This window comes from Cibotium barometz, chromosome 33, assembly GCF_041138505.1.
Source record: "Cibotium barometz isolate CiBa-2024 chromosome 33, ASM4113850v1, whole genome shotgun sequence".
Classification (NCBI taxonomy): Eukaryota; Viridiplantae; Streptophyta; class Polypodiopsida; order Cyatheales; family Cibotiaceae; genus Cibotium; species Cibotium barometz.
The window spans coordinates 44,954,028-44,978,700 of record NC_141078.1 but is presented as its reverse complement, the minus strand read 5'-3'; the positions used below and the strand labels follow the sequence as shown (position 1 = coordinate 44,978,700).

Sequence of the window (24,673 nt, the reverse complement as noted above, 5' to 3'; positions counted from 1 at the left end):
TGATAGTCTCTTTTTTGTATGCCACTTACGTGGTTAGGGCCTAGGCCTTTGCCCTTGTCTTTTGCTTTAGCCTTTGGCGACTGGGTCCTGGGTGCCCGATCTCCTTTTTTGTAACACCCATTTTTTTGCTAGTATGATTTAATATTGATGCTTTGGAAGTGTAAAGTGACTTTGTTTTAGTATTGTTAAGTTTCTTAAATGAGTGCTTACTTAAAATTGCATATTTTGTATGCCGTCCCATGCCGTCCCCCGTTCCCCGTCCCGGTTCCCAGGAATCCCCGTTGTCGTGCCATGGCACGTCTATGGTGTGAAACCATGCATATGAGACTATCAAATGCAAATCTAGATGCATGGGATTAAGTGCTATGACGAGTCATTATATGATGCCATGTACATATGTTCATATTGTAGATGAGGTTCAATAAGATGAGCTGAGGTTGAGTCAGGTCTCGAAGCTTTTGTATGTGAGTGTGGTGGTGATGGTACTGCTGTTACTCAGACCTCATGGGTAAGTTGGAAACATTCAGTTATATATATGGTCTGCGTGGCTATGTAAATGATGGTATGAGTGGCTCGCCAAAGGGATATGTTAATGATGTTAATGGCTTCCCATGTGCATAATGTGTAGTAGCTTCTTTATGGTATCGATGGGCCGAGTCAGTGAATACCTCTTATGGGAGTGCAAACATGAGGGCATGCCAATGCACAAGGGAATGCATTTACGAAGACATGGAGATATATTTGAGTGAACAATTGGGGGATTCTACAAATCAAATGGTCGATGTGATGACACTATAAACCATGGAGGCATCAAGAGCAATGGAGATCAATGGAGCATTAGAGTGCCGAAGTCTTTATCGGATGCGGGAGACACAATTGGATGATCAACCTTGTATTGGAGAGCTTGCCTTGATGCCAATGTTGGGAGCATCACATACCTTACTAAATGTAGATCATAATAAGAGATATTATGAGGGCAGCTTGCGTGGCATCAAAAGGAGAAATAATCGAAAACAATAAAAAAGGAAAGGTGGCGCATGAGTATTTTCGAATAGGGGAAATGCGTGAAGATAGCTGCAAAAGGTGGGGGGGGGGGGCGCCGAACTCCTTGCGGGAAAGTGAGGAAAAACCAGAGAGCGAGGTGAAGCGCAAATATCAAAATACAGTATGTGCAGAAATGGTGTAGCAGGGTCGCCACCTACCAGAGAATTTCAAATCTAAACAGAATCTACTGTTCATAGCTTGTAGGTGCTAGAATTGAAGAGGGATTTGAGTACTATTTAAAGAGAAGCTTTCAGTTTTTCCACGTTCTCTTCATTGCGCAGTCTGCAGCGAAGCGACTTTAGAGATTAGCAAAATAAAATCAAAGAAAAATATCACTTGGTTACCTTCAGATAAGTGGGTTTTTTTTTATTATTTTTGTTACTACTTCCTACGATTTAGAAAAATCGTATAACTTATATATCCTTAAAGGTTTTGGAGAATGAGTTAAAGGTTTTGGAGAATGAGTTAAAGGTTTTGGAACTTGGAGATTTGTGGAATAAAGGTATCAAAAATACATTAAAGCTCTGGGAAGTTGGTTTTACTTTCTACTCGATCGAATTTTGGAATTCAAGTCATGGAGTTTTCTAAATCTCATGAGCATGTTATAGTTATGCCGTATGCCATCTTTTGTTTGTGAGATGTTAGAATTTAAAAGCAAGTTTTCAGGTGATAAAGAACATCTTGAAATGATGGAATTGATGACACTGGATGTATGGAATGTAAATGGTCACATGTATGTGGGAAATATTTGAAGATTATGTTATGCCTACATGTGATTGGATTGAGGGATTTGGAAAAAGGAGCCAGTAAATCTATGCTTGGAAAGGGATAGTCACTTGATACACAATTTATGTGAAATCATCAGGCTGAATTCATGGATGAATTGAGGTGATTTTGTACATGTTTATGATATCAAAAATGAAGATGCCTTGTGATCCTTGAAGAGTTATGTGTTTGAGTTTCCTTGTGGAAATCAGAAGCAACTCTCACAGCTAGAAGTCTCGTACTTTCCCAGCGACATCGTCCACGTCACGACAGCTCTTTGGTGAACCCGACGTGAAACTGCTGGGGTGAGAGTGTGGTGAAATATACAGGGAAGCTATGGCTGAGAATTCTGAGGGTCAGGGGGTTCATTTTGACCCCGGAGTTATGCAGATGTTTCAGATGTTTACTATGTACATGCAACAGCAGCAAGCTGCTGAGGGGGGACAAATTTCCACGACCAAAGCACTGCAATCAATTGTGAAAAAGGTGGATCAATTTGATGGAAAGGATATCACAAAGTACCTGCGCAATTACATAAAGGAAATGGAGCTAAACAGGGTGACTGAGGAGGATATGGTTCGAAGCTTTGAGCTAGTATGTGTTCCTGAAATAAGAGAGCGCATAAGAGGATTGCAGACAGCACATGGTGGCAGAAATTGGGAGGAGTTTAAGCTTGCTTTAAAGGACGAATATTTCATGGAGGATTCCGAGCGAGTGACCAAACGAACTTTCTTGGAATGGGTCACAAAACCCAAAATGGGAATTTCTGCCACAGAATTGCTAAGAGAGTTTGAGAAGCGCTATGCCCAGCTGTCAAGGATAGAGCGCACAACTTTGGACAGAGAAAAAACAGAGCTCTTCTTACAAGCAGCTGGGAAAGATCTCCAAGAGAAACTGGAAATCCTCCTTGAGGATAAGGATACAGAGCAGGGACTAAAGAGTGATTGGAATGATGTTGAGGATGCGGTCACCATGCTAGCAAAGCGGCAGCGAAGGAGGGATAAAATGGTGATGAGCTCGGGAACTCCTATAACTGCTGTTACCCCTGAGAATCTACCAAAACCAGCTGCTACAATCCCAAAGGTAGAAGGGCCGATGGATGCGCTTATTAAGGGTATGCGAGACCTAAAATTGAAGATGTCCAGGATTGAAGAAAAGGGGCTACCATTAGGGCAGGCTTCTATGCAAAGGCCTCAAAGCAAAGAAAGGTTTACATCCAGATGCATATGGTGTGATGACCCAGAACATGCAAAGAAAGATTGTGCTAGCTATAAAGAAGCCCTTAAAAATCAACTTGTGTTTTTCAAAGATGGGAAAATCCACCTTACAGAGACTGGTCTTCCATTGAGTACAAACTTTGGGAAAGGAGGGATGAAAAAGCTGGTTGAGGATATGGCTGCTAGTCATGCCATCTCTATGGTTGAGGCAGCAACCTATGGATTAAAGGCTGGTCAGTCAAAGCAGGGATCTGAGAATGATGAAGATTATGAGAATGAAGATTTTTGGCCATCAACAATGGAATTAATTGCGTCAAAGAAGGTGTCTAAGCAAGCTTTGCATGAGGCAGGTGACTGTATACGTCTTGAGACTGGCTGGGAGGAGCCTGTGGATTCTTTATCTGTTCATGCCTACATTGCTAAATGCCAAAATAATGAGGCACAGGTAGAGGAGAAGCGTAAAAGGGAAAATGAGGAAGGAGGGCCATCAAAAAGGGTTACTCGTGGTAGTGAGAAGAAGGATCCTGGGCCATCACATATGCTTCCACCGCATAGCAGACCTCCACAGGAAATATCAATGGAAGAAGTGCCAGCAAAAATGAAGCATGAGAAGGAGAAGGGTAAAGGGAAAAGTCCACTCTATAAGCTTCAATCTGATATTGAAGCCGCAACAGATCTCAAAAAGGTGCTTGAAGAGAGGATTCTAAACAGCAGGGTGGAATTTACACTAGGGGAAGTCTTGGGGATTGCAAAGAAAGAATTCCATGATGAGATAATTGATATTATACGAAGGAAAAGGCAATCCATAATTGAATCTATTCCATCACAAGGGGAGGCAAGCACTTCCAAGACTCATGGAGTACAGGTACAGCCAAAGGAAGAGAGAGAAAATGTGGTGGGATGTAATCACTCTGCTGATGGGGCACGACAAGTGCGCTTTGTGGAAGAGGATGATGAAAAAGAAGTTCTTACAAAGAGTCATTACTCCAGGAGCCATTGGGCAAGAGCAACCACTGAAACTCTTGTCAAGATAGGTGACTTGGAAGAGCCGTATGTCGCTCTAATTGATCATGGGTCTGAAATAAATCTTATGGCTAAAAATCTCTACAACAAATGTAAGTGGCCAATGGATGTAGATCATGGGTGGATGATTAAAGCAGCTAATAACTCATCTGGAGAGCTCTATGCAGCATGTCCAAATGTAAGGGTAACTATAGGGGATGTGAAAGATGATCAGAACTTCTTTGTTCAGGAGATGTCATCGTATCCCCTCATCCTTGGGCAACCCTACATTACAGCTGTGAGGATGGAAACAAAGGTTTTGGATGATGGCTCGGCATATGCAAGAATAAGGAGTAAAGATGGCAAGAAAGCTGTTCAGTTTTTGACAGTTTGCATTAACCATGAAAGGAATCGTGAATCTCTTCGAGCACAGTCACTCCCAAAGATAAATAGAGAATTCATGAATTACAGGGAGATGAGGGATTTTGGCCAGGTGCCATTGTAAAGCAAGGGAAAATGAGTTCTCGCAGGACTCAATCAATGTAAATAACTTTTCAGCAAATTTTCAGGGATTCTCTAGCTATGGGTCACTGGTCTTTGTAAAAAGCGAGGATTTGAAGCGTGGCATGCGTAGACATGTACAAAATGAACAAAAAAGTCTTGAGCAGTGTGGTCTTTTGGAGAAGAATGAGTTTATTTCAGGGGTGCTTGATGAGGTGTCATTTGTAGATACTATGGATGTGCTTTTTGATATGAGAAGAGCATGCTTACAGGGTGGAAATGAGATGATAAAGGTGTCATCTGTGGAGATGTATGATATAATCCGGGAATTTGAGGGGGTGGAATGTAAAAACATGAATTGCGAGATGGATGCTCATGTTGATACAAAGTACAAAACAATTGCAAAGAAGGTGAAACCAGTTGCCTTGCCTTTGCCACCAGGAAGCAAGGAGAAGATAGATGAAGCTTCTATGCAACCAAATCTCAGAGATCCGAAGAAAATTGGGCATAAGTTTACACAAGAAACTTTAAAAGAGCTGAAGATTGGTGAAAGGGATTTTCTGTTGCCAGTTGAAAGGGAATGCTTTGAAGAGATGCTTGTAACATGGGAAAGCCTTTGCTTTTCAGCCGCATGAGATAGGCTGTGTTGATCCAAGTGTAACAGCGCCAATGGTGATCTTCACTGTACCACATGTGCCCTGGAACCTGCGGCCGATTCCAGTACCAAAGGCTCTCTTGCCAAAGCTGATGGAATTACTAAAAGAAAAGATCAGGATGGGAATTTTGGAGCCATCATGCGCTCCATATTCCAACACATGGTTTACTGTACCAAAAAAAAATGAAACATTGCACTTCATTCAAGACATGCAACCTGTAAACAAAGTCACAATTAGGAATGTGGGAGCAGGTCCGATTGTGGATGAGTTTGCAGAAGCATTTGCAGGGAAAGCTATATACTCTATGGGTGATCTGTATTCGGGATATGATCAGTTCCAGCTAGATATACAAAGCAGGGACTTGACCACAATGAGAACTCCTTTGGGATTAGTAAGGATGTGTACCCTACCACAGGGAGCCACCAACTCAGTGGCACATATGATGAATGGAATGAATAAAGTCTTACGAGACTTCATACCACAAATAACTATGCCATTTCTGGATGATGTGCCAATAAAAGGCTGTGATGAGAAAGACAAAGATGGGGATTTGGATTCAAAGAGGTGCCGCAAGTTTGTGGCAAATCATATAAAGGATTGTGATATGATTCTATCCAGGCTTGAAGAAGTGAATCTTACTTTGTCTAGACTGAAATCAGTGTTTGGGGTTGGTGAAGTGCTAATAGTGGGACATCTTTGTAGTACTAGTGGACGCCGACCTTGTCCAGCCAAGATAGATGCAATACAAAGAATGAAAGAGATATGCATTAATGTTACAGAGCTGAGGAGATTTCTTGGTGCATGTGTCTTTTATGTTATTTGGATCCCACATTATGCGCATGTAGCAGATTCTCTTTATCAACTCTTGAGGAAAAATCAAAAATTTTTGTGGAATGTAGCACATACTAAAGCTATGCGGAAGCTGAAATATCTGCTTCAATCATCACCTACTCTAAGGAAGGCAGATTATGAGTGTGGCAGGCCTGTGATTGTTACAGTTGACACTAGTCCTACTGGGATAGGATGGGCAGTAGGGCAAGATGATGAGGATGATCACAGGTATGTAATCAAATTTGGAGCAAAGGTATTAAGCATTCGACAACGAAAATATCCACAGATAAAGAGAGAGTTATGGGGAATAGTCACTGCTCTAAAATGTGAAAAAGAATATCTTATTGGGGCATCTGTGTACTTGTGGAAACTGATTGCTTGCCACTTCTTGGGATGATAGCAAGCTGTACCACTCCAGATATTGCTATGCTTAGGTGGATTGCCTATATCAAGTCACTAAATCCTGAGTTTGAGCATATTGCAGGAAAAGATAATCCAGTTGCAGATATGCTATCAAGAGCCAGGTATGAAGATGAAAAAGAGATGATTAGTGACATTGATGATGTGGGTACAAAGTTCTACACTACTACATATGCAAAGGGGGACCATATTTGCCTATCAAATGCACTTGAGTCTTTTACTGAGGAAATGTATGAAGGAGATTGGTTGCTTATTGGTCAATACTTGAGTACTCTGACAAGACAGGAAAATTGGTCTGACTCAGAATTTAAGAGGATCCGCAGAAAAGCATATGGTTATTTTCTAAAGGATGGGTACCTCTGGAAGCATCCTAAGCAGAGGAATGCTATGCCACAGAGAGTCATATGTGATAAAGAGACTCAAGGGAAGCTTGTGAAAGAATTCCATGAGAGTCTCTGGGCTGGACATCGAAGTGTGTGGGCCACCTTTACCAAAATAAAGGAAAAATATTGGTGGAAAGGAATGTACAAGGATATTTCCCAATATGTGGAAACATGCATGGTATGTCAAATGTACTCAAATGTGCGACATCGTGATGGCTTGCAACCAACCTACCCACCTGCTATGCACTACAAATGGGTAGTGGATCTAGTTACAATGCCTTTGGGAATTTGGCAGATGCGGTACATAGCACTTGCAAGAGAAGATTTGACAAATCAGGTAGAGGGGCGTGCTCTTAGAACAAAGAGTACGGAAACAGTATGCAAATTTCTCTTGGAAGATGTGATTTGTCGGTATGGTTGTGTTGGGAAAATAACAGCTGATAGGGGTGAGCTAGATGTTGAAGAAGCAAGGGAATTCTTCTCTAGAATTGGCATTAAACTGTCCCTAACATGTGCTTACAATCCTGAGGGCAATGGTAAAAGTGAGCGAGGACATCCTCCAATCATTAAAGCTTTGGCTAAGGCATGCAGAGAAAGAATGCGAGAGTGGCCAAGCCTGTTACCATATGCTTTGTGGGCTGATCGTACAACTCATAGCTCAGTGAGACAGGATACATGCCTGCAGAATTAATGTATGGTCAGAAGCCAATACTGCCACTTGAAGAAGTAGTTCCAACTTGGAATGTATTGCCCTGGGTGGAAGGATTGAGCAGGGAAGACCTCCTTGCATTGCGAATAAGGCACTTGGAGAGGAGGCCTGAAGATGTAGAGCTTGCTAAAGCTCGCTTGAAAGATGCAAGGTTGAAAAATAAAGAAAGATTTGATAGAAGACACAGACTCCGGCCAAAACCTATTGAAGAAGGTGATTGGGTCCTAATGTATGATAGTAGCCTTGACAACCAATTCACTGTTCAAAGAAAATTTGCAAAGAGATGGTTTGGCCGTTACATTGTCAAGCATCTGCATGGAAATGCCACGTATACCCTGTGTGAGCTTGATGGAACAGAGATAAAGAATCTTGTAGCAGGCAAAAGGATCAAGATGTTTAAAAGAAGGCTTGACAGAAATCCTTTTGATTCACAGGGAACTCAGGATGAGAGGCTTGATAGTGAAAACATGGACATGGCCGAAGAGGAAGAGGATGATTTTCCTAACAATGTAGAAGATAAAGACGACATCCAGCTATATGTGGATCTTGATGATGATTTGGCACATACCAGAGGATGTGCAGGTTTAGAGGGGGTGGATGTCGTGCCATGGCACGTCTATGGTGTGAAACCATGCATATGAGACTATCAAATGCAAATCTAGATGCATGGGATTAAGTGCTATGACGAGTCATTATATGATGCCATGTACATATTTTCATATTGTAGATGAGGTTCAATAAGATGAGCTGAGGTTGAGTCAGGTCTCGAAGCTTTTGTATGTGAGTGTGGTGGTGATGGTACTGCTGTTACTCAGACCTCATGGGTAAGTTGGAAACATTCAGTTATATATATGGTCTGCGTGGCTATGTAAATGATGGTATGAGTGGCTCGCCAAAGGGATATGTTAATGATGTTAATGGCTTCCCATGTGCATAATGTGTAGTAGCTTCTTTATGGTATCGATGGGCCGAGTCAGTGAATACCTCTTATGGGAGTGCAAACATGAGGGCATGCCAATGCACAAGGGAATGCATTTACGAAGACATGGAGATATATTTGAGTGAACAATTGGGGGATTCTACAAATCACATGGTCGATGTGATGACACTATAAACCATGGAGGCATCAAGAGCAATGGAGATCAATGGAGCATTAGAGTGCCGAAGTCTTTATTGGATGCGGGAGACACAATTGGATGATCAACCTTGTATTGGAGAGCTTGCCTTGATGCCAATGTTGGGAGCATCACATACCTTACTGAATGTAGATCATAATAAGAGATATTATGAGGGCAGCTTGCGTGGCATCAAAAGGAGAAATAATCGAAAACAATAAAAAAGGAAAGGTGGCGCATGAGTATTTTCGAATAGGGGAAATGCGTGAAGATAGCTGCAAAAGGTGGGGGGGGCGCCGAACTCCTTGCGGGAAAGTGAGGAAAAACCAGAGAGCGAGGTGAAGCGCAGATATCAAAATACAGTATGTGCAGAAATGGTGTAGCAGGGTCGCCATCTACCAGAGAATTTCAAATCTAAACAGAATCTACTGTTCATAGCTTGTAGGTGCTAGAATTGAAGAGGGATTTGAGTACTATTTAAAGAGAAGCTTTCAGTTTTTCCACGTTCTCTTCATTGCGCAGTTTGCAGCGAAGCGACTTTAGAGATTAGCAAAATAAAATCAAAGAAAAATATCACTTGGTTACCTTCAGATAAGTGGGTTTTTTTTTATTATTTTTGTTACTACTTCCTACGATTTAGAAAAATCGTATAACTTATATATCCTTAAAGGTTTTGGAGAATGAGTTAAAGGTTTTGGAGAATGAGTTAAAGGTTTTGGAACTTGGAGATTTGTGGAATAAAGGTATCAAAAATACATTAAAGCTCTGGGAAGTTGGTTTTACTTTCTACTCGATCGAATTTTGGAATTCAAGTCATGGAGTTTTCTAAATCTCATGAGCATGTTATAGTTATGCCGTATGCCATCTTTTGTTTGTGAGATGTTAGAATTTAAAAGCAAGTTTTCAGGTGATAAAGAACATCTTGAAATGATGGAATTGATGACACTGGATGTATGGAATGTAAATGGTCACATGTATGTGGGAAATATTTGAAGATTATGTTATGCCTACATGTGATTGGATTGAGGGATTTGGAAAAAGGAGCCAGTAAATCTATGCTTGGAAAGGGATAGTCACTTGATACACAATTTATGTGAAATCATCAGGCTGAATTCATGGATGAATTGAGGTGATTTTGTACATGTTTATGATATCAAAAATGAAGATGCCTTGTGATCCTTGAAGAGTTATGTGTTTGAGTTTCCTTGTGGAAATCAGAAGCAACTCTCACAGCTAGAAGTCTCGTACTTTCCCAGCGACATCGTCCATGTCACGACACCGTCCCCGTCCCCGTCCCCGTCCCCCGTTATGTTCCCCGTCCCATGTTACTATGCCCTAGAGTGCTAGCTGTCTCAAGGACTCCTCGGCAAGCCTCGGGTACCTGTGGGGATCCATGTGACTGATGTGATGGAGGTATGTGATTGTCTCCAAGAGTGCGTCCACTACCATCGAGGCTGCAACAACTCTGCTTGAATAATCTAGCGTGGAACTGATGTTTCTTGCAGATTATACGAGAGAAAATCTGACCTGGGGCCTCTCAACTCGCTGCCAATCCTCATCGGATAAATCTGGCTCCCAGAACCCTGCTCCATACATCAAGGCTGGTGTGACAAGGGTATCAAAAAGCCAACTCTTCATCCTGGGCTCCAAGAAATGTGCCAAGCACTGCCACTCAAGTAAGCTCAAGGCTACATATCCCATGGCACTCTCGCATGTGCTGTGGGAACCATGGTGAAATGTGGGCTACTGAAAGTGACACCAAGGTAGACATGGGATGAGACAATCTCCACAAGATCCCCTCTCTATGTGAAGCTCAATCTGGATGTGAAGAGGCGGGAGGTATTGAAGACCATTACTTTGGTTTTACCAAGGTTAACAATGAGGTCCCATTGAGTGCAAAAATTTTGTAAGCCATCCAAATGTCTCTGAAGCCCCTCAGCTGAATCTGAAAGGAGGAGAATGTCATTTGCAAAAAATAGTAGGGGGATCAATATGCATGCCAGTGTGAGACCAGCTCCGCCTAATCTATCAATGAAGCTTGAGATCTCATCTGATGTAGAGGCCAAAAAGACGAGGCGATAGAGGGCGGCCTTGTTTCACACCAAAAGTGCTAGAATTCTCCTACGATGCACCTCCTAGGCTCTCTCACTCATCTAGTGACGGAATCATAGAGGGCGATGATGCTCCAAACCATGTCAGATGGGACTCCTATCTCCTGTAGATGCTGTAGGAGATGGGCTCGGGGTACAATATCAAAAGCTTTGCAGAAATCCAAAAAGCGCCAGTAAATCCCTTCGTGTTGTGCTCTACCCTCCTCGATGATGGAACAAAGGGTGAAGATGTGGTCAAGGGTACATTAGCTCCTCTGAAAGCCTACTTGCCTGTCCTAAGCCTCTGCATCCCTCTCTCTGTGAATGAACTTTCAACTAAGCTCCACCTCTAGCGCCGATCCATAGAGTTTGGCCGATGTGTGGCCAATCATGATTGTCCTATAATTATTAGGATCAACTGGATCTCCAGCTTTGACAATGGGGGTGATGGTGTTAGCGGAATAAGAGGGTGGACATCTTTCACAAAGGGCTCTATTGAACATGTAGGCTAGTAGGGGCACCAGAATATCATCGGCATGTGAGATGTACTCCGCAATGAATTCCTCATGATCCTAGGCCTGCCCATTACATAGTCTATGGATGGCCTTGAGGACCATGCCCTTTGTGAAGAAGGTGGAGGTTGTGGGGTGGGGATCTGGTAGTGGGGGTGGAGGTGGCTGATGGGGGATATGATAGAGGGAGTGTGCATAAGAGTGCCATGTGTCCAGGTAGGTGTGCCCAGGCAGGCGTGTGGGAAGGCAATGTTCTCGGAGTTTCCTCCAAGCCTCTTTGCAACTCGGCTCTACGAAGAGTCCGTATAACTCATCCTCTTTGTGAGCATAGAACTCCTGTTTCTGGCATTGGGATAGGCGGTGAAAAATTCATTGCGCTTGGCGCTTCATTACTTCCCCAGTCCATACCTCATGCTTAAGACGGGAGCATATGGCTCAACATTCGTCATCATACCAACAATTCTAGGGCATGGAACCACAAGGTGGCTTGGTGGTAGACCGTCGCATGCAAATGAAAGAAGTGATGGCCGATGTGTGGAGAATGGTGGTGAGCTTTGATGTCAGGGCGGGTAGGGGGGCAGTAGGATCCACATCCTGGAGGTGGCGGTTGAATGTGGTCAGAGTAAACAGGGTCAAGCTCGTGATCAAAATGGACATGGGTGCAATGTGTGATGGGGGTGGTGGCGGGCGAGTGGGAGTAGGTGTTGTGCAAGTAAGAATGAAAGAAAGGTAGGGGGTGGCCAGATGGAGAAGTCATGGACAAGGTGTGCCAAAGCCAGAGATCCCTTCAAGTAGTCCACTGTGCTAGTACCACCTAAGTAAGGGAAGGAGGTGAGGGCGTCGGAGAAGAGCCATCAAGACATCTTGTTTATAGATAACAAGACCATGTGCAACTCCTAGCTCTAGGAAATGTCTCCCATACACCGTGACCTCACAATCCTGTGATGATCTCTATAACCCCATGTTAGTGATGTTTAGCTCCTATAGTATGATAGGGTCTTCTAGGTCAAGTAGTGGGACCTGGCAACTCGTTGTCCTGGCGTTGAAGTCCTCGAGCAAAAGGACTTCCCCCAGCTATGAGAACTTCATAATATCCCCATATAATGGTAAGTACGGTGACTAGCCATCTTGTACAGAATAAGGACAGTGGCTTGGCGCCAAATAACACACAGGAATGTGGATGACTTGTGAGGGCAAAAGAGACCAAAGAACCAAATATATGAAAGATCAGAGTAAAACACACAGTATGCAATGGTGTTGTCAATATAAAAGATGAAGTCCAGTACAGGAGCTCTATGTGAGACTCCGGATAAGCAGAAAGAACTGTTGTCCCATAAAACAAGGTTAACAAAGCTGGAGTAACCCTGATGTAAGCGCCGATATAAGCCTGAAGCACACGTCAGAGATCACTCGATGTAGACGACAAAGTGAACTTGGTGTAGGCGATGTAGTAGGTGAAGTTAACGCTGCTGGTAACCTGATGAAGGTGACGAAGTCAACCTAAAAAAGGCGATGCAGAAAAGCTGTTGTAGGCGCCCAGTTCGTCACCTAAAGTAGGCGATGCAGAAAAGCTGATGTGGGTGCCCAGACCAATAGCAGTTAACGCTGCTGTTGAGACTGGCTATAGGCGGCATCAAGTTGCAGTCAAATCAGCGCATGACCTGGCTGTAAGCAATGCAATAGAAGCTGACATAGGCGTCGACTTGTGTGCTGACCAGCAAGCAGTGGTAATACAGACGTGAGGCGACCTGTACACAAATGTTGGAGCGCTGATGTGAGGCAACCAACACATGAGCAGATGGAACGCTGCGATGATGAGAAAACGCAGATGCGCCTGCACGTCAGTTGGTGAAGGCTCATGACCGTAAATAGAGCTTTTTTGAAATGACTAATTTTTACTACATTATCTTGCCAAGTGTTGAGCTAGGTCTTGAGAACTCAGAGATGTCATCTATCTTCAAAAGAAAGTAGACAAACTTTGTGACTTTCTTCCCTTGCACAAACTCAAACTCAATGTTTGTTTGTTAAAAGGCAAGAATATATAGTGCATCTGACTTGCCCAACAACAGCCTGAAGAGAGAACTGCAAGAAAGAACCTGTCAATCCTCATGGCTTTCGCTTTTGCAACTTTGATCAGAAGTGATTTTACAGAATTTAAATCTGTTTTTATATTCTTTCTTCCCTGAAATTAGCAACCACAAAAGTTTACAGTATGTTCACATAATCAAGTATTACCTGCACCAAGTATATCAATGCTCATAACAGCCTAAAAGTGCAACACTCATACCCATCCAAAGGAGTAAGGTAAATTGTTGCCTGTGCCAAGAGGAACAGGTGCAAGCGGTGGTGGATGAGAGAGCTTCATTTCTGCAATGATTCCCAGCAACCATCCTGCTGTTCCATCTCCTCCTGCAACCTGCATTCAAATCGTTCCTGCCTGAGAGAGTGTCATAGTTGTCACATCTTTCGCTGTATAAAAAGTCGTTTAACATTCACATAGAGATATTGGTGAGGGATGTCAGGGCTGTGGAGTTTGGTGTCATTTCATCATGCACCTTGACCATTGAGATGGAGATCATAAAACCCTTCTTTAAGACCAGTTTGGTTGTGCTCTTTTCAATCATGAGAGCGATCTGAACATAACTTTTCTTTTCGCAAGGAATGAGACTTCTAGTAACTGCCAAACACCAGTCAATAATCATCCCAGAAGACAAGACGTGCACAACCAATTTAGGATTTGATGATTCAAGAAGGTTTTGAGGGAGAAGAAGAGAAGAATATCCCAAGCTCCCCTTCCCTTAGAAAAGTAGTGCACCTAGCTCGTGCAGATTTCAAAGAGTAATAGATACGTGCCATAAGAGTATGTTTAATATCTACCCAATGATGCACTTCGACTGAGCCTGAGTGCCACCCAGTCTCTATGCATCTGGCCCTCAAAATCTGCCAAGCTGTGATACTAGCAATGATCTCACAGTATGAGTCCACTGTGCTGCAGGGTGATACAAACTATGAATTCGGGACTTGCCCCAAAGGGCATCTATGAACCGCCCCTCTATTATGAACCTTTGAGGGTCAGGTCTCAGTTCCGCTCCTCATAAAAAATTGGTGGACCACTCTAGGCTAACCAATAAAAAGAGCCCCCTGCCAATAAGCCGGGCCTCAGAACAACAGACTATCTATAAATCTCTGTAATAGCAAATGCAATTTTGAACCAAAAATAGCACCCCCCAAAAAAAAAATTGTCTCCTCCTATAAGAGTGCCAAAGTCTATGTCCGAATTTCATCTGAATAGCAACAATGATCTCATAAATTTCTCAATAGGATCTGAGGCTAGGAAAAGGAAAGCAATGTGTGAATGCACCTTCAAGGTGCAGGATATTATGTGTGTTGTGGAAAGATAACAATGTCACATGAGATATTGTGTGAATGGTGACAACAACGTGAAAGAATGTGAAAAAGAGATTGCCACACACATGGCATGACACATGTAAAGGAGATTAAGCTAGAGGCTATCTATATTAGAAGCCTCTCATTGTATGGTTTACAACACATTGCAATAGAGATTGAGTTGAGTGTGCCTATTCTCTTGCATTAGTGTGCTAAGTATCATTATGGATTTTCTTGATTATTTTGAGCCTCCTTAAGCATATGTTAATCATGTGATTAGACTAGGCTGGCACAATTTCACTTTCTTAATATGGTATTAGAGCATAGGTTTAGCTAAGCCTAGGTTATTTGTGGTTGGTATTTTCCTCATGTTTTTTAGTGTTTTGAGAGAGAGAGAGAAAAATGGCAGACTCATTATCATATGCAAGCTACATCATTTGGAATGCTGAGAAGAAGGAAGGGCAACCGTCATCAACAATCTCAAGGAATTACTACTAAAAATAATTTTTTGATATGGTGTAAGTTCAGTGCTGTAAATTTAGTTGCAAGTTACATTAAGACGTCCGTGGATTTGGGCAAGTTGGAGAGTGCTTTAATGAGATGTTGCTGCAAGAAAAGTTGTTGGTTTGGGTGCTCAAGAAGGTTGAGCACGTGTGTTTTCCATGAGGAAGCACATGGTGTTGCACAATAGGGCGCAACTAAACGCTTGGACAACAAGCTTTCTATAAGAGATATGGTGTCTCCAACCAGCAAGAAGCGATCGAAGGCATCAATCCACTCCCACTCTCCTGGATGCCACCATATAGCCACAAACAACAAGAGCCATGAGTCGATATCTGAGGAGAAGGGTCTGTCACGATTGTGACTAACTCTCTTAATCTCTCCCTAAGTACTCCTTAATCCCTCATTAATTGTAAAGACACCTGTGAAGGGTCACACCCTTACACACATGGGTCACTATCAAAGGACATGTCTATTCATTAAAAGACACCCCTAAGTCCAAAGGACATAACCATTGATTCAAGAGCCACACCCCTTCCCAAGGATGTGCCTCTTTAGTTGTACCCTTTCCGCCTCTATTTAGGAAAGGCCTCCGTCTCAATGCAATCACTCAGTCTTTTCCTGCAATATTTGTCTTATGTTCATTAATTAAGTCTTAATCATGTTAATAAAGCTATAAAAGCTTTACAATGGTATCAGAGCAAACTTTTTCCGCCTTGTGACGTGCCCAAACCCTAACCCTAACCCTAAAATCAGCCCTAACCCTAACCCTAAAATCAGTCCGCCCAAACCCTAAAATTGGGTGTAGCCAGTGTTGAATGGAAGAGCAGGAGAGAATGCCCCATCAAATTCAGCCCCTAACTCCCAATTTTTCCTGATTAAGTTTGGGCCAACCATATGCAGGACACTCTTGAATAAAGGCAAGACAAAACAAAAAAAAGTCTTCAATCAGGAGGCTTACCTTTTAGCCGGTATCCTTTCATGGACAGGCACCCCTCCCATGAGCAGTCGCATCCCTTCGTGGACATCCCTCCAGTCGGCTGCCCGTTGATGAGCGCATGACGACTTGCTGATTTCTTTTTTTATTAAAAACGGGACAAACCCACATCATTAACACACCCAAAGGTTATGCCTCTTAGGCCTTAATTGCCACATGTACAACACATTCAAAAAAAAATAACCAAAACTAATCTTGCGGGCCCCTACGAATCGACGCCACTTACGTGAGCAGTTTCAGCCTACGCCCACCGCCACCCTGCACACGGTTCTACGCACGCCAGCCTGCAACCATCCCTCTTCTCCACGAATTCAGCAACAGTACCCCCCTTCATCGTTGGCTTCCTGCTGTCTGCTCCCATGCTTGGACCAGCCACTTGCAGTTGCTGCTTTCTGTTGGATTGCCGGCCACCATCTCTTTGGTGCTTCTTCTACAGCAGCAACATTCATAATGGCAACCTCCTTCAGGTGTGATTTTTCCATTTTCTTGGGCATAGAAATCTCACATAATGTGGAGTATTAGAATATCAGAAACCCGCCACTTCATTCTTTTGCGGGCTCTCCACTCATCCGGGGCCAATATCACTTTTTACGGGTTCAAGAGCACCTCCCAGATCACGTGGACACACATTACCCTCTTCTCCGAGATGGCTTATGGCAGAGGAAACCTATGAATTCAGTTATTTACAGGATACACCCTCACAGTCCATAGTGCCCTCTCCTACCCGTGTTTCTCCACCGGTCTCTGCCCCTGTTCCAGATCTAGATCATTACTGTTTTATGCTCAGGTGTCATCCTTATCTAGGCGCTATTCTTCCGGAGTGCAGCATCATTTTTCATGAATATTGCACCTATTCTGAGAACGTTTATCCAGTTGTGTTCGCCCCTTCTACACCAGATTATATATCTTCTTCTCCAGTAGCAAACTCTCGTGCGAGCCCAATCCCAGAGGATCGCTCTCATTATACTCGATGGTCCATAGCCACTTCACCAGCACGTAGCCTCTCCTCACGAGATTTACAGATGCCGCACCCTCTAGCTGATGGTTTTTACTAGAGCTCAACGGCGCCATCAACAGCAAACAACCCCAGAGCCTCATCACCCTGCAGCCTCTACATCAGCATCTCCTCTCATGGCTAAACCTGTTGACACACCAGCTCCTCCAGAATGGCAGCAAGCTTTGCAGCAACTCCACAAGCAGTTCCAACAGCAACTCCAAGAGTCCATGGCATTCTTGGCTTCACAGATCCAATAACTCCACACGGATCACCACTCCTACACGAGTTCCGTACCAACAGCAGATGTTTCAGCAACAGTACCAGCCGACGCGGACGTCATTCCTTCCAAGGTAGAAGGCGACGACCTTAAAACTCTGTATCGTCTTTTACAAGCCAGTAAAACAAAGAAATTGGAAATTAAACCCCCTGACTCTTATGGTGGTCAACGCAATACGCGCATCTTAGACCAATGGCTCTACAAACTGCGGTTATACTTTGAAACCGTGACCCTTACTGATTCCAAAAAGGTGATTTTTGCGGTATCCCTCCTCACAGACACTACTTTATTGTGGTGGCAACAACGACAGCACGCCGGAAAATCGGTTTACAACGTGGGAAAATTCGAGCGGGTCCTCCGTAAGCAATTCATACCTACCAATGCGGATTTCCAAGCCCGTACTCGCTTACGCCATTTGGACCAAACTAGTTCCTTGGCCTCTTGTATCTCCCAGTTCACCAACTTGATACTGGACATTGACTCCTTGTCTCCAGCGGACAAACTCCATGCCTTCGTTGAAGGTCTTAACCCCACACTGCGTGCCGATGTTCAGAAATATAATCCTGTCGATCTTGCCGATGCCATACGTTACACCGAGCGCGTTATAGACATTAATTCTCGAAATTTGGCCTCTTTCAGTCAAGCTAATGCCTTTCAGAAAGCCAATGGATCTCGTATGAACCGAGATAGTCGCAAAGAATCTTCTGGTACTTCTACCTTCCTGCCTAATCCCCAATGGAATAATTCTCACCACCCTTGCCGTTCCGAAGAATCGTCCTCTTTTCAGTCCCGACGTCCTCAGTCCTTCCAACCACGCATTTCGGATCATGGACGTGACCAATCTCGCAATCCTCGTCCGTCCACTGTTCCTTCTGGACGGGATCAACAAAAGACAGGATTGTGCACAATTTGCAATGGACCTCATCGTTGGTTTGAGTGTCCCAAAAGACCAACCCATCAACAAAATTCTTAATGCTGAACCCTCCACTTCCGAGGAGAAACCCCCAGTTGCTGACAAAGGAAAGCGTGCAGTTAATCACCATGCTATTGCACATGCTTCGGTGATCACTGCTACTGCCCCAGCTCAAGCTACCTCTTCACCGTTACCCCAGCGGTCTACTCAAGTTTTGGTTCTTCAAGGTTCTATTTCCAGTCACCCTATTCATGTGCTCATTGACAGTGGGTGCTCTCATAACTTTGTGGGAACCACCTTGACCCAGAGATTGAAGATTCGGACTTCTCAAAGTGCTGTTATTTAGGAGGTAGAGCTTGCCAATGGTTCCACATCCTTGTGTAACACCGTTGCCAAACACCTCTCCTTTCAAATTTAGCACTATCGTGACAAATTGGATTTCCAAGTCATGACTTTGACACATTATGATATGATCCTTAGTCAAGAATGGTTGTATCAATATGATCCCTTGATCAGTTTCCGGAACCATTCCATACAATTTGCTCAAAATGATATACTTGTGTCACTCCAAGGCATCAGAGACCAACCTTCTACACCAACCCTTTCAGCTCTTCAAGCAAAACGGTGGATCCGCAAGAGTGGTTGTTCCTCAACACTTTTAATGGTCTATTCAACAAAAGAGAAGGGTCACATCCTTACACATGGGTCACTATCAAAGGACATGACTATTCATTAAAAGACACACCCCTAAGTCCAAAGGACATAACCATTGATTCAAGAGCCACACCCCTTCCCGGGGATGTGCCTCTTCAGTTATACCCTTTCGGCCTCTATTTAAGAAAGGCCCCTGTCTCAATGCAATCGCTCAGTCTTTTCTTGCAATATTTGTCTAATGTTCATTAATTAAGTCTTAATCATGTTAATAAAGCTATAAAAGCTTTATAGGATCAATGAACCAATGCTTCCCCAAACGACCAACAATCCTCACTGGACTAAGCCTAGTATCTGGGATGATCCCCTCCATGCTACATCTCCTCAATCTCCCTCCAGGCATAATAGAATAAACGATGCAATCTGTAGTCTCCTCGCCCGGAAGAGCAATGACCTACAAAGGTATGCCTATCCTCAAAAAGACTCCCAGTCAACTCGGGTGATGGTCTCCATGAAAGGTCCCAAAGAGCCACTCATGCAGAATAGTTGCATCAATCTGATCAATACATATGCGAGAGCCCCTAAGATCCTGAATGGATGCAGCTCTCCGATCCTCCAGAAGACTCTTAAGGGTCTTCCAAGAAACAACTATGTATGCACATCTCTCCCATCTTGACCACTCCATGTAACGAGATGCACAAAGTGGCCGACCGGCCTCATCCCTGATAAACTCGTTCCACCTAATAAGTTATCGATCAACCTCATCCAAAGACCTAGGAAGTCTTTGTTGCAAAAATGGTCCCATGCTTCTCCATGCTCTCACAATGGCTCCGATAAGAGGGGAAGATGGTGCCTTATTATCAGCCTCTATGAACAAAAACCGTGTGCTAGGCACCCAATCTTCCGAACACAGAGTGTACATCCGAAAACCTGAGACAAGAAAAAAATCCTTCCAAGGTTCAGTGCCTAGTAGGAAACCTCTGAGCACAAGTTTGCAGAGCAACGCCCTGTAGTGAACATCCGGATCAATAATATTAAGCCTCCCCTCTCGTCTGGGCTAAATAACTATGAGCCAAGCTACCCTGGCACGAGTGTCTGTGGTGTCATCCAAATCCGACTGAAGAAAATTGCGGATCAATCTCCGCAATTGAGCAATGCACACACGAGAGAAGCACCAACAAGAGGCAATAAACCAAGCCAAGGCAAGCAATACCTCATTAGCCACCACCAATGCCTTGGAGGCTAAATCTAAATTCCTAGAGCTCCAATGAAGAAGCTTCTTGTTGCGGATACTCATAATCTCGTGGCCCACAAAGGATCCCCTTTAGAGACGGAAGTATGTCTCGCATAGGTAAGGGAGTGAAAATCTAACGATGTAAACGTTACTCTGGTTCCCACTCCGGGGAAAAGCCAAGACTGGTCCTCAAAACTGGAGAGGTACCATGACAATGCAACTACGCAACATCATCCTCAAGGGTGCAATCATCCTGCAACTGTAATGCAACATCCTCCTATGGGGGCTATGGAAAGTGCCAATATGGACTCTGCTTAGCCTCTCAGAGCAAGAGCAGTGAGTTGTGACTTCACTGATTACGGTAGCACTAAGTGGCAAGGAGGACAACCACTCCCTTTTGGGAGTTAGTTGGGAAGCAAGTTGACATTTTTCTGATAAGAGCAATGGCTTGTTGAAGGTAGAGCAGCCAATTCACCTTAGAAAAGAATAGCCGGCAACGACTCCTGAGAGCAGCTTACGAGAAGACAGGCGGCCATTGCCCAGTAGAGCAACGTAGAGAGAGTGGGATAAAATGGATCTCACATTATCTTTGTAAAAAGATAAGGATAGGGTTTCAAAAAGATGAAAAATGCCCATTCACACCACCAAATCATCCACTCCTTATTAAGCCCCCATTCACATGCTTTAAAGCATTTGTACACACATGTTTTTTTTGGGGGGTTTTGAAGCCATGTCTTTGACCACTTCTTGATAAAACCGGTCCCCTGCCCTTGCCTTGATGCATAAAAAGGATTGTATTTTCTCACCCAGATGAGGGCCCCCTGCCCAAGCCCGCTGGTGCTTGAAATGGTTTGTAATGTGGTGTGCATTAAGTTGTGCAAGCATGGGCAATGCACTTTGTGGGTTGGTTTCTTTTTTCGGGCACATGTGTGTCCAAAAAGCACTTGGGGGCTATTGAGGGTATCCAGATTTTTGGGTCTCAGTGCATTAGTACTATATGGGGTGATATCATCCATATTCTTATGGCTACTTGGGCTCGCATTCAGGGGCCCTCTCGTTCTGCGCAAGCGAAGCGCGTGATATTTATGCGGGAGTGGGACCATGGCATCTTCTTTTCCTTTAGTACCACAAGTCTTACATGGCATCATGATGCTCCTCAGTGATTGAAATCACTTTACATATTGGGGTGATTCTATTCTTTTCCGACTTATAGCTGTGATTGTTGTATGTTTTTCTCATACTTAATAGAAGTTTCTTTCTGGAAAAAAAAAAAAGCACTTGGGTGGCTCCGCCCGAGAAAAATTGTAATGGACTTGAGTGTCTAGACTGGTAGACATATTCACACGCACTCAGTAGAGCACTCTAATTTAGAGTTGAGGGAGAGTATTGAAAGATGACTTTGGCACAATGCCAAATTGTCATGGGTGAGTGTTTGATTAATTGATTGGATGGTGGTCAAGGGCGAGTGGTAAGAACACACCCTTCGCTTAAGAGGGGGTGTTGAAATATGTAAGTTTGGGTTATTTGGTTTGAGTGTGAGAATGCACCTTAGAGGTGCAAGATATTATCTTGTGTGTTGTGGAAAGATAAGACTCACATGAGATATGTGGTGAGAGCCAAATGAAAGAATGTGGAAAAAGGATTGCCACATGGCATGACACATGTAAAGGAGATTGGGCTAGAGGCTATCTATATTAGAAGCCTCTATCTATATTAGAAGCCTCTCATTGTATCTATATTAGAAGCCTCTCATTGTATGGTTTACAACAAATTGCAATAGAGATTGAGTTAAGTGTGCCTATTCTCTTGCATTAGCATGCTAATTATCATTATGGATTTTTATTATTATTTTGAGTCTCCTTAAGCATATGCTAATCATGTGATTAGACTAGGCTTAGCACGATTTCACTTTCTTAATAACCCTCCCCATGGGCAAAGGCATGTACACCTCCTTCATCACAACCGACACAAGGACAGCATTTGAGGCTCCAACGGCATCTCCAGAGATAGGAGATTCCACCAAAGGCTACGCTACCACCCAAGGCATTCACCAAAGATAGGAGATGCCACCGACTCGACCTCATGCATATATAGCCCCTCATCCCATTTGGGAGGACATCCTTTTCCTACATCCTTATCTCACCTTGGAGGACATCCTTTATGCTCATCCTTCATACCACTTGTACCCTGTGTTTTGTCATCAGCTTGAGCTGTGTCATACTCTTCATGTGACCTCTGTTGAGTGTGCACAATATAGTGAAGGACATGTATCGGTGTTCTATGAGTAGTGCAAGTGTTCTTGTTCCTTCCGTAGTCTCGTCTTTCTTGTGTTGTAAGAACATAGAAGGGGAAATCCATCCTTGATAGTGGCTTTGTTGAGAGACCGTAAGTCCACACATACACGGATCTTGTTGGTCTTCTTCTTGGAAAAAATCACCACAGGGGAAAGCTATTCAAAGTGTTCTACTAGGGAAATGATTTGGGCATCCTCCATCTTTTCCAGCTCCACCTTGACAGCTTCTACGTACTTTGGGTTGAGCTTGTATGACTTCTTCAGTAGAGGTTAGGGTCACATCATATGAGGTTGAGGATCATGCACTAATTTCTTCCTTCGTTACATTGGAGATGATCATGCCTACCCTCTCCATGGTGCTGATGATATTTCTCTAGGTTCCCCTCCTATGCTACAGGATATGCTTTCAGAGGAGGATTTCGCTTCTTATGTTCCAGAGGAGGCTTCTTCAGAGGATTCTATGGAATTCTCACTAGTGTTTACTTCCACTATTTTAGAGTCTATTTTGGTTCAGACTTCAACCCTGGCAGATTCAATTATCCTTGATGATCCTCTTGTGCCAGAGTTTACTTCATTTCCTCCTTCTCCAGAGGAGGATTCATTGTCTGAAGATCATCTTTCTCCTAATGTTGGAGAATCTTTACCCCAGACAGTATTTTCATCTAGCGTACCTTTGGTGGATTTTGGAGTTGCTACCTTTGCGGTTTCTCCGGTGATTGCTCTGTTGGTGGTTGTTTCTAGCCCTTCTCCAGACATTTTGGTGTCACCGACTCCTACTTCACCAGTACCTCTAGTTGTTTCTTCAGAGGAGGAGGAGGAGGAGGAGGAGGAGTGTCTCACCTTGGAGGACATCCTTTATGCTCATCCTTCATACCACTTGTACTTTATGTTTTGTCATTAGCTTGAGCTGTGTCGTCCTCTTCACTATGACCTCTGCCGAGTGTGCACGGTACAGTGAAGGACATGTATCAATGTTCTCTGAGTAGTGCAAGTGTTCTCGTTCCTTCCGTAGTCTTGTCTTTCTTGTGTTGTGTTCCGTACAGTGTCTTCTATGTTGCGTCGTGAGCATTGAGGACTCCGGGCATGTTGTACTCTAGACATGTTGTACTCCGGACATGTTGTCCACAGAAGAGCCACCACGTAGTGAGCCGGGCAACCAGCCCTGCTACACCTTCACGATGCACTTTCCAAACACACAAGATTTGGTCTCACTTACATCTGCATCCATCAATTAGATGATCAAGTCCCCACACCCATCCATTGACCAGCGTTGCTCATGTTGCCTCATCGCAGGACACTTTGTCACACGGAGCTCACCCGTGCCACCACCACCCTTCCACCTGCCCTAGGCTATTCTCTTAGCACCTGGTTACTCCACCTCTACGCCCTGTTTCACTATTTTTTCCTTTTCCATGACATCCCAGCCACCACTGCTCATCCTAATACTTCTGTTGATGCTACAAAGCCTTTTGCTACCTCTGTTTTTGCCAACTTCAATACATTTTCAGGTTTATAGCCACCAGTGGGCCACTTCATAGCCATGCACGCTGCATTCAATGGACATTGCCTTTGCACTGTATTGGTCAGGTGCAATTGGTGTGGGAGAGTCTTTTGCAAGCTAAAATGACAGGCAATGATGTATTCGGCATGCTTACAGCTGAGGACAAATTGGATGGGACTAACTATTTATTGTGGGCATACATGATGAGGCACTTGTTGGTTGCCAAGGGCCTATGGGCTATGGTTTTAGGTGAGACCCGACCTCCCTCGCCAACCAGCCGCTCCTGCTCCTTCAGGTGGCAATACGAGATCTTGTGTCACTCAAGCACCCTCACCACCTACTACGGATTAAGAAAGGTGGGATGCCAAGGATGCATGGGCACATGTGCTCATTGCTCTCTCAGTGAAGAGAAGCATCATTCCTCATATCCGTTCGTGTGTCACAGCTAAGTTGGCTTGGAAAGACCTTCAAGAGCAACTTTTCAACATTGATGAGATCATTCACGAAAGCTCTCTTGTAACATCTATTCGCAATGCATTACCTGAATCATATCATGGCTTTGCTATGACACTCAAGTTGATGATGAAGGGCAATCCCAACACATTTTCATTTGATGAGTTGATGTCCTTACTCCTGCAAGAGGAGAAATCGAGGGTGAACAAATCTAGCATGAGGAT

The 24,673-nt window shown here is 43.8% G+C and overlaps 1 protein-coding gene across 3 annotated transcripts in view; it reads right to left on the bottom strand.

Annotated features, from left to right (window-relative positions):
- The window catches only part of LOC147619636 (diacylglycerol kinase 1-like), a 174,638-nt gene that overhangs the window by 128,573 nt on the left and 21,392 nt on the right, over window positions 1–24,673 (bottom strand). For all 3 annotated transcript variants that reach the window (XM_086773305.1, XM_086773307.1, XM_086773306.1), the window contains 2 exons: window positions 13,533–13,661; window positions 13,342–13,427 (listed from right to left, as the gene is read on the bottom strand). In XM_086773305.1, the coding sequence (XP_086629431.1) occupies window positions 13,342–13,427; window positions 13,533–13,661 (215 nt within the window). The remainder of the gene's footprint in view (window positions 1–13,341; window positions 13,428–13,532; window positions 13,662–24,673) is intronic.